Raw genomic sequence first — 10,726 nt, forward strand, 5'->3', positions numbered from 1 at the left:
TTTTATGTAATTTTCTGTTTATTATTTCTGATACTGTTCGGTGACATGTGAAACAGCGACTAACTCGCTCCACCTCCGATGTGCAAAAGTGACGAAATGCAGTTTTTAAAGGGCCGTTGTCGGAAGTCAGTCGGCTGCGAACGGCAGGGTCATGGCTTCTCGAGGGGAATCGTATCGTAGCACTACCTTATCATTCGGGGAAGTATTTGTCATTGGTTTAAACTAGAGTTTGCATCCATTGAGATGTGTACGTGTTTCCTTATAACGTTATCATCATACAGTATATACAACAAGTACAAGATAAATTAACCGCCGGTAATGTTTATACATGCTAATATAGTTCCTGAAAAACAAATAATGAAAGCTTTATACATACAGTAAGGCAGAGAATATATATATATACAGAACTAACCTATAGAAGGTATCAGTATCAAACATCTTCAAATATTCACAACGCAACAAAACAAAGAATTCAAAACGTTTTATAGTATGTACAAAAATACTTATGCAAATGCCCCTAGGAATATCTTAATAGAAAAAATAATAGGAATCTCATCAGGAGGACATCACATTATATTTGAAACATGCACTTCGGCCGCGGAGGGTTTCAGTTCAGCGGCGGGCCACATGTCCACACGGTTGTTGTAGTTTGTTTTTCGGGGGAGAATCACTGAGATAAAAAGCGGTTCTTGGTGCAGGAATACTTGGTCTACTGTGCTCATTGGTCCTCATTCGGTACCTCAAACGTCTCACACTTTGGACTCGCTCTCTGCGTTGGCAATGTCCCCGTTCCTCTCCGTCTGCTTCCCCTTCTCGTCCGGTCCGGTCTTGGTCTCCTGGCCCTCCTGCTCAGACTCTGGCAGTCCCTGCTGGCTCAGCTTGCTGGCCAGCGACCAGGTTAGGGGCAGGCGGCTGCGGTTGAACATGTCAGCGAGCTCTTTGGCGCTGCAGGGCGGGGTGTTGGTCTCGTAGATGTCGTGGAAGCTGTTGTAGTCCACCTCGTAGAAGCCGTCCTCCAGCGTCAGGACCGGCGTGAAGCGGTAGCCCCACTTGATCTCGCTGCTGACGTACGAACTCCTCGCCTGGCACGTCATCCCTGGAGACGCAGTGAAACATTACAGGGTTAAAGGTCGTGGAACTGGAAACAGATTCATGGGAAAAGTCTTCAGTTTAAACAACCTGAATCAGTTTTATTTATCCAGGTTTTTAGAGATCTGTTGCTCAGATTTCTGCCTATATATGTGTGTTGAGTTTAAATTAACTTATATTTGTTCACATTTTTCCACCATTAAAAGTTAGCCCAATTAGCTGTCCTGTTTGCGATGTATTCGTAAATGTGCAGACAACTATCACCGTTTGACTGTCGCACTGGAGCGTCTTTTTTCTATGATCACGTAGAGTTAGTGAGAGTGTAGGTCAGACTGAATCAGATCTGATCTGAGTTATCTAAGAGTGAGTTTTGGTTTTTGAATAAAATTAAACTTCCTCTTCCTTCCGGCATCAACCCGTCAACTCTTTCTTCTTCCTAATCAATATTTTATTGACGAAAATGCAGCAAAATGTCGCACAAGGTTGGAAAATAGTAAACGGGGCATCTTTTAACAATACTTTGGTTGTTTTATTGTTAGTATTTATTTTACTGATGTTTTATTCTTTTTATTCTTCCTCACTTCTGTATGAGTTTAATTCTCTTTATTTTGCCTCCTGAAATGATTTAAAACAAAAAAATATCATTATAATTATTATTATTATCCCACAGTTGGTTCAGATCTGTTTATTATTAGCTTCCGAATTTGCTTTTTGCTAACTTGAACAGGATAAAATCATTTAATCGTTTGGCTTTTCTTAGATTTTCTAAATGTTATCGGACCAAATGGATCAGAATCTGATATTAAAGGAGTCACTGTTGTTCTCACAGGGTTCATATTTGGTCCATTACCAGAAACAGTTAATATTAGATCGTCTCCGTGGCTTTTAGTCACTTTCTCTGACGCCATTTTCTTGGTGTTTTGATGTGCATCGGGTCCTGTTTGGCTCAGCTGTGTGCAGGAAGGTCCTCTGTGAGCCTCCAGCAGCTGTCTGAAAACACTCAGGTGTTACATAACTGGTTCATTTTTATCAAGGCTGACGGCGAGAGAAATGTCTCAACGCCGTCTGATCGAACATATGTTTATCTGAGAAGGTTTGTGGCAGCTCGAGCCTCGAGGTCTTAGTCTTTTGGTACCGTACGCTTTAGGTACTGCGATTAGTGTTCGGGTCATCAGGCTCCCTGCGGATCCTCTCAGCTGAAATCAGCCTTCACATCTGTGTTTGTTGGCATATTATAATTACTGTTGACACGTGATTGACAGGTAATGGACATCAGACTATTATATAACCCCCACAGAGTCTGTAAAATGGTCTTCTGCTGTCTGACTTACCGCCCACACTCTCAACAAACTGATAACCACAGTGGATGTAAGTTAGAGGTGAAAGTAAAAAGAGAAAGTCAAAGTATAAACAGAGAGAACAATACAGCTCTGTGAGGCACAGTCCTACTAAATGCTAACGTCAGCCTGCTAACGTCCTCTCAATGACAACATGCTGATGTTTAGTGGTATGTATTATTTAAACCAGTGCTCACCGTCATATTTTACTGTGTTTGCATGCTAACATTTGCTAATTAGTTCTGCACTGTACTGGCGCTACAGGAAAAGTTCAGGAGATCGTTTAAAGTCATTACAGTTAATCCTGAGGGAGGTTAAATAGTGAGAACCGCACACATACGAGTCCCCAGGAAGAATTTAACATAGTGGCCAAACTGTGTAATTACAACTATCTGTGTCCGTTGTGATGCACAGTCCCTAAAATACTTCTTCCCATAAGGTTCTCCGTTCAATTTAGTGGACAATAAAAGAGATCGCTTGGGGAAAAAGCAAGAAAGGAGGTTGAACTATCTGATAAGAGCTGAAGATATGTGTCTGTTACTGGATTCCAGCTGTCGGTGGAACTTTACTATGTTAGCATCTGATCAACCAAACTCCATTCAGAAAACAAGCATTTTAAAAGTTGCTTGCTTGTCCAGCATCCTTTTGATCCGTTTAATGCAATTAAATCTGTTTATTTTGGGCCCAAACTGCCGATTTCAACCAGATTAGAGCACAAATTCTCGCCTCATGTTACTGAAAATGATCCCACGAGTAACAAAGAGAAACTTTGCTTCACATTTGGTCGTAACTTTTTACAGTTTTCTTAAAATAAAAGTTACTGTATTTATATCTTAATATATATTTTATATATTATATTTGATCTCTTTTGAGGTTTATATGCTCTCTTTGCACCTTGTAACTCTGGTTTTGAGAAGTTTATTATTATATTTATGATGCGGATATTGACACATTTCATCAGGTGATACTCGTAGAAATCATCTACACCAAACTCTTACTTAACATTTACTGTAGACATTATTGTAATCTGTGGTCGTCGTGATCAGAGAACGGCAAACGAGGTCTCACCTGTGGCCTCCACCATCCCCTCCAGGATCACCACAATCTCCAGATCCTCCTTGGCCAGGTGGGCTTGCGAGATCTCCCAGAAGGGGCTGCTCTGATTAATCTCGTGGCAGATGATGAGCGGCGACACCAGGAAGAGCCGGTCGTCTCCCGTGTTGTAACCCACATTAATGTCCGTCTGGTTCAAAGGGATGAACTCCCCTTCCTTGGTCTGCTTAGACTTGATGAGCTTGGCCCTGATCGACGCCTCCACGATGTGCGAGTTTCTGAGGTCTCCGACTCTGAACATCAGGCACAGCCGCCCGTCTCTCATGGAGATGACCGCGTTGGTGGAAAACACTAGTGTCTCAGCTCGCTTCTTAGGCTGCGAGATCTTAACGAACATGCAACCCACCATGAAGGCGTTCACGATGGATCCCAGCACTGACTGAATTAGAAGCAGAAGTATCCCCTCGGGGCATTTGTCCGTGATGACTCGGTATCCGTAACCGATGGTTGTCTCGGTCTCGATGGAGAACAGAAAGGCTGATACGAACCCGTTGAGGTTATTGACGCACGGAGTCCACTGATTGTCCGCTATGTGGTCCAGATCGCCGCGAAGGTACGCGATAAGCCACCACATGAAGCCGAAGAAGAGCCACGTCACCGTGTACACCAGCACGAAGATGAAGAGGTTGAACCTCCACTTCAGATCCACCAGCGTGGTGAAAATGTCCGTCAGGTAGCGGTACCTCTCCCGAACGTTCCCGTGATGGACGTTGCACTTCCCATCTTTCTGGACGTACCGCTGGATCTTCTTCTTTCGGTCCACTTTCGCCAGCTGTTTCGGCAGGTCCTCGCGGGCCTGCTTCGGCAGCTTGGGCGGTCTGATGATGGCCGGGCTCTCCACATCCTGCTCCATGGGGTTCGTAGGTGGATTCAAGCCTGTCAGAAACAGAAGAAACATGGTGGTCATGAGTTGGGATTAGCAAGTTGTTTCTGCTTTTATTCAGAGTAAGAATGATGGAGACATTCTGAGGTACTTTTACTGTCATTTTAGGTTACTGTACTGCCCCCTACAGGTTAACTGCAGTAACTACAATAACAGAAATATGTTTTGTGACTGTCGAGCCAAATGTGTTTTATGTAGAACAGCAGTTATGTGCTTATTAAATATGTCTTCTCTTCTATTCTTATTATTTTGTGAAGTTCAACCTATGAAACATTTATTTTAATTAGCACAGCATATTGTCCTGTCTAGCGATCGTTAGCGCAGTAATATCTGAACTATCATTACTATTTACTACATTGTGCTCAGCTAATAACACACAGATGAAGTCAATCAGAGTTCCCAGAGGAGAACATGAAGATTCCCTTTGTTTTAATTAACTTCATTGTCCAGAAATTGTCTAGAAAACAGGATTTACAGACACTGAAAAGATCAAAAACATCTCATTCGTCTCATTCATTGTATGATTATACACTGATGAAAACATACCTATGAATATTATATTTCTAACAATAGATCCTCCTGAATGTGACTGACTGGGACCTTTACAATGTGTGATCACAAGAACGACCTCATTTACACCTGATGTTAAAAATGGACACACATCCTGTTTTACTACCAGGTGTAAATGTGGTGTTGCTATGCAGAATGTTTATTTTATATTTGAGGGGAGAAATACGCCGTTTTCAGTCTGGACGGAGGCTGAAACAGAGAATATCGATGCGTTTCACAAATGTAACCGACTTAATGTGAACGTACTCTCAGATTGAGTGGCAGATAATATCATAAACAATAGACCTCCTACTCTGCCATTGTCTCCAACTCCACCACCACATGAGCTGAGACCAGTATGCAGATTTCACCAGTAGCACTTAAATAGTATCAGCACGAAACCGCTCGGCTACGGTAACGCCGAGAAAAACATGTCACCGCCCCCACACTGCCAGTAGAAAGCTGCACGTTGTCACAGTATCTCCCGCAGTAAAGAGTGTGTGTAACCCTGAATTAAGGTTGTAAAACGCCTTCATAGGCGTGCGGAGCTCCTCAGCACCGACAGGGGAAATCTTTACTGTGAAGAAAAAGATAATTATCCACTACAGATACGGGCTGTGACCCAAACTGTGTCCGGTCCTATATTTAACTTTCGTGTTGTGCTGACAGTCACCTCGTGAGCTGCAGCCGTCTGCTCTAACTCACTCTAACGAGCACTTCTTAAAAATAGGTTTTTAGTAAAAAGGTCAAAGTCACATAGTGCAACTAAACGTCTGGTGCGCCTCCACCTGTGCAGCTACATCGGTGGATTTAGGATTTATTTCCACCAAACCAGAGTTGGTTGTTGTTGGAAACACTAACAGAGACAGTTTTATAGAGTTTTATTCTGTTTCTGTCAGATGAAGTTACAATGATCTGAAGGTAAAATGAGTGTTTGTGTCTCTGGAGTCTGGTGGAGAGTGATAGTGATATTACGGCTGTTTGTGGTTAAACTAAAGGTCTATCTCTGTAGGGATCATTTCTATAATGCTGTCAGACACTGACAATAACAACCTGAGTCTGTCTGTGGAACAAACAACAACTACTGTCAGTGGAACAAACAACAACAACTGTTAGTGGACGTACTTTGACGATTAACTAACATTACTTTGCAGCCACTGCAGCCTTTTTTCATGAATATTTTCACATTAATTTTGGTGAATTAAGGGTTTATTTCAACCAAGCCAGAGTTGGTGATTGTTGGAGAAAATAATAAAGACAGTTTGTGAGTTTTATTTAGTTTCTGTCCACTTTGAATAAAGGTCCAATGTTACGACGATCTGTGAGATAAAATTACCATTTTTGTCTCTTGAATCTGGTGGTGAGTGAATTTTATATATGTAACCTATAAGCCACCATCAGTGTATGTGTGTGTGTGTGTGGGGGGGGGTTCTTTCTTTCTACCACTGGAACAAATGGCTGTGTTGAAGCTGTTCTGCTCTCCATTCACAGGGGAATATTATGAGCTTGAGCAGCGCCGGTTTCCATGGCAACGCACCGCTCAGTCCAACCACCAAGTGCTCACAATATTTAGCAGGAAGCTGCTGCTGGGATGCACGGCGTTTTCGGGGGATTGGCGTTGGTCCGTTTCATCCCGTTGTTTCCGGGCGCCTGAGGAAGAACAATGTGCTGAATGTGCAGAAAGGTGTCATTCATGTAACAGCTGGTAGTTGTTCTTTTGTCTAATAGACGAGGGTCTGTGAATAGAGACGAGCTTGTTAGGAGCAGCGTTTCTCGAATGGGGGTATGTTGGACCCCTAGGGGTACAGGGGCTACGTGAGATCAGTCATGCATAATTCGTAAAATAATTACACTGTAAATTAAATAAAAATGTAAATGCCAGTTCGATAAACAACATTTAGATTCAATATTCCTGTTTTTATTGTCGTAAAAGTCGTCGTCTCCATTTTAAATCAGCTGCAGTTTCCTTCCTGCAACCCACAAAATAAATATGAAGCTCAACTTATCAAAAAGACGCAGTTCAACACAACTTCAACGCCGTCGCACCGCAGAGAAAAAAATGGTTTCAGTCAATATAATCGACAGTTTTAATTAATGTTAATGTTGTAGTTTGCTCTCACAGGATGTAGGGAAGGATTTTATTAAAGTGTAAGTGAACGCATCACCATTAAAAGAGACTTCAGGCGTTTGATATGAGACACTTTGTTTCACTGATGCTTACAGGAGTGCGTCTGTCTACGCTGAGAACTCAAAATAAAGTCTGTTGGGACGTTTGAACGCATCAGCAGACGCTCTGTCTCTCTATCATGATCTGTGCTGTGTTCAGGGACCTTGTTAACCAGGTATCTGGGGTCCAGATGAGGACAAAATCGAGCTGAGGCCACACGGGGGAACGCCGGTTATTTTTAGGCAAACAGCTGAGCAGAGGCAGTATGGAAGTCACGTAGGAACAAATTAAATCATAAAATATTTCTCTGTATTTGGTGACTGGATGAACTCGACTCGTAAAGAGCTGATTGTTGAAGATACAGCGAATTAGTGTATCGCTAGAGTTAGCATGTCTCTCAAACTCAGTGCGTTTTCTTTCACATTAAAAGCCTTTCAGGAAAAGAGAGAATTCCTGGTTAGCATCCTCCCCTAGAGGCTTTTATTGTGAAACATCCGTTCAGGAAGTGTTGAGTTTGCCTTCGCAGCAACAGGCAGACATTTTACTAAAATATTATATTTATATGCTGTTATATTCGCAGTAGAATCACCGGTTTATCACTTTATAATAAATGTCTGCAGTTTATGTGTCAGGTCAGGTTAAAGTGGGTTACTGGGTTGTGGCCTCTTTAAATGTTACTGGTCTCAACTGGTTGAGCCAACATGTTTATTTTATGGTCAGTGGAAAATCTTCATGTTCCTCTGAAGAGCAAACGGTTGGTTTCAGGAACATCTGTTACCTGATATAATAAACATTAATGTTCTTACTATAAAGAGCTTTAACGTTTTGTTTTAAAGTTTTAAAGAATATTAAAGGTTCAAACAAAGAACAGGTTGTAATGTTACTTATAAAATGAGACCTTCCAGATTTCCTCTGTGAACTGATTTATTATTTATGTTTCTTTGTGCTGTTGGATGTTTGTTATGCTCCCGAGAGCCTAGGTTGGCGTTGGTTGCTTCGTGGCGTTGGTTGCTTCGTGGCGTTGGCTGATGGGGCTGATTTGTAAACAGCGAGTTATTAGCACTGAGGTAATGCAGACTGCAGTTCACTCACTGGCCACCGGTGTCACTGTTAACTAAAGTTGTATTAAAGTTACATTTAAAACCTTTAACTGGAAAAAATATGAACCAAAAAAAACCTGCAGTTATTACTTTTTTCCAGCCCAACGAAGATTCACACTCAGATTCTCTGGACGACGTTGGTGAGAAACTGAGGGACAAAAATAGGATTTCTAACAGAAATCTCTCCCAGTGGAAGTTTCACCCTCACAGCCGACACGCTGCCGTTTCTCTGGAAACTTCACACGCTCATTATTAACAGAGGGTTCAGTTTAAACCATAAAGCCTCCAGCTGGGTGCTGAATCATCACGTTACCAGATCCAGTTCACCACGGTGGCGGTAAAGACCTGCAGCTCTGTGGACGCTCGGGGAGAAAACCACCGACTGAAAACAGGAGGAAGCTTCAGAGTGTTTTATTAAAGATAGAACGATTGTAGTGAAACAACCAGTGAGCTTTTATTGCACCGGGACACACATTTATTATAAAGACAGCTAGTTAAGAATAATCTGCTTTAAATTAATAATGTTATTAATTTAGTGGTTTCATTAGAGATTACAGCCTACAGATTATCTCTATTGATTGGAGATTATATGGTTTTATTATAGTCGCAGTAGAGGAACTAAAAGCTGTCTTAAAAATCATTTTATTGATTTTTAATTTACACATTCAGCTCCCCTGGTCTAATAGTGAGATTATATAAATCAGTTTTTTTGTCTTCAGCTTCTTTTCTCTTTGTATGTAAAATAAACTTATTTTTAGTCACGGCTCGTGTTGTTCTCGCCTCCTTTATCACAACAGTGAGTCAGGTTGTGATACATTCGGGGCTCCTGTGCATCAGGTGAGTAAATGAAACATTCCTGCCTGTAACTCGTGTGCGATTACGTGGTGATGGACACCGGTATCGAGGAAGTCTTTGCTTTATCGTATGAAACAACTGTCTGTGAACATTCGCTCCCAGTTCGGTGACGTTCTGAAGATTATTTTAAGTTACGTGTGATAAAACAGAAGTTGTTCGTAATGGAGACGCTTCGGTTTTTACCATCTATTAAAAAATGACATTAAAGTTTTATTCTATCTCCAGTATCTCAAAAATTAAAGCATTTCTGGGGGATTTGTTCCTCTACTGTTAGTAATTAAACAATTTTATTCATCACAGAAAAACTAGCTCCTAATTATTATGAGCTGTTGGTGTTTTCTGATATTTGAATTAAACAAAATGAGAACCAGTTCTTCAGATTTTTTACCTTTGAGGTCGCAGAAGTTCGTCTCTCCGTAGGTAAATAATAAAAGTTGTGAACTAATTGTCTAAAAATAACTGCAGTCGACTGATTGGACCTCTACAACAGCGCTGCTGCTGAGCTTCAGTTAGCTAAATGCTAATAAAACAGCACTGAAACTCGTTATGGATTAAAAATGAGAAAAGAATCAGGATTACAGGATACGTATTAAAGCTTTATATCTTTATCTTTATATCAGCACACGAACCAGTGACGACTCGTCCTCATATATTTTATTATCTGATGTTTTTGTTCATTCTTGGCTGTCGGCTCGTGTTCGTGTTGTTTGCTGTACCGAGTCTCTACAAGTTCTTTCTCTTGTCTCGGACTTTACCGTTGGTCTCGACCGAGTGCAGCGATATGTTTATGTCAACTTAGATAAAAAAACCATTGATTAAACGCACTCAGGAAACAGGTGTTGGTTTTAATTCGTAATCGATTTAGAAGAACTTTGAACTGTCAGTCATATATCAGGCTGCCACATTGTTTTTGATCCATGTTGGTCTCGACTGGTCCTGGTCCTGGTCCTGGTCTCGGACTCGTCTGTATTTTTACTCGCAGTCGGCCGCCGTTCCCGCCAAATATTCTAACATCCTCCTTCAAAATAAAACCCCTGATGAAGCGAGCTTTGTTCAGGAAGACGAGTTTAGTTTTAATTAAAAATCCATCTGACATCGGCTGCCTGGTAACCATGGTTACACCAAGGTCACTTACACACAGTATTTTTATATTTATATAAAGAGTCGAACATACAAATGTGTAACAGACACTGAGGTTAATGAACAATTGTAGGAAAAATTTGGTAAAAAGTATTTTTTTTAAATGTCACAATCATACACCTGGCTGCCTTTTGGGTCTGGACTCCGGGTCCTGGTCCTGGTCCTGGTCTCCACTACAGCAGCACTGCTTGCTGTCAGATTATCATTCTCAACGAGACCTAATTAAATAAAGTATAATGAATTAATTACATTAATTCATGTCACGACCTTTAACAGGTACGACAAGCTCTTATAAAGATTTAAACTCTGTTTTATTTAAGGATGATCAATAAAATCAATAACCTGCTTCTTCTATATCAGATTATAACTTCCTATATTTAGAGAATAAACCTAAATGGATCCCCACAGCAGCTGTATGTGTGAAGCACAATAGCAGGGATTTATCAGGAGCTAGGCTAATGTTCCTGCTGCTGTTGTTGTTACTGGGATCAGG

The 10,726-nt window shown here is 41.2% G+C and overlaps 1 protein-coding gene across 3 annotated transcripts in view; it reads right to left on the reverse strand.

Moving 5' to 3' along the window:
* kcnj6 (potassium inwardly rectifying channel subfamily J member 6) overlaps window positions 1-10,726 on the reverse strand; it is an 11,437-nt gene continuing 711 nt past the window's right edge. The window contains exons 2-4 of one of the 3 annotated variants that reach the window (XM_051402051.1): window positions 6,536-6,621; window positions 3,495-4,415; window positions 1-1,096 (exon numbers count right to left, since the gene is read on the reverse strand). In XM_051402051.1, coding sequence (XP_051258011.1) covers window positions 750-1,096; window positions 3,495-4,392 — 1,245 coding nt within the window. In that variant the 5' untranslated portion in view covers window positions 4,393-4,415; window positions 6,536-6,621 and the 3' untranslated portion in view covers window positions 1-749. Of the gene's footprint in view, window positions 1,097-3,494; window positions 4,416-6,535; window positions 6,622-10,353; window positions 10,452-10,726 lie in introns of all 3 variants that reach the window. The other 2 variants (XM_051402050.1, XM_051402049.1) reach the window with 2 other exon arrangements.

Source organism: Dicentrarchus labrax, unplaced genomic scaffold (assembly GCF_905237075.1).
Source record: "Dicentrarchus labrax unplaced genomic scaffold, dlabrax2021, whole genome shotgun sequence".
In the NCBI taxonomy this organism is placed as follows: domain Eukaryota; kingdom Metazoa; phylum Chordata; class Actinopteri; family Moronidae; genus Dicentrarchus; species Dicentrarchus labrax.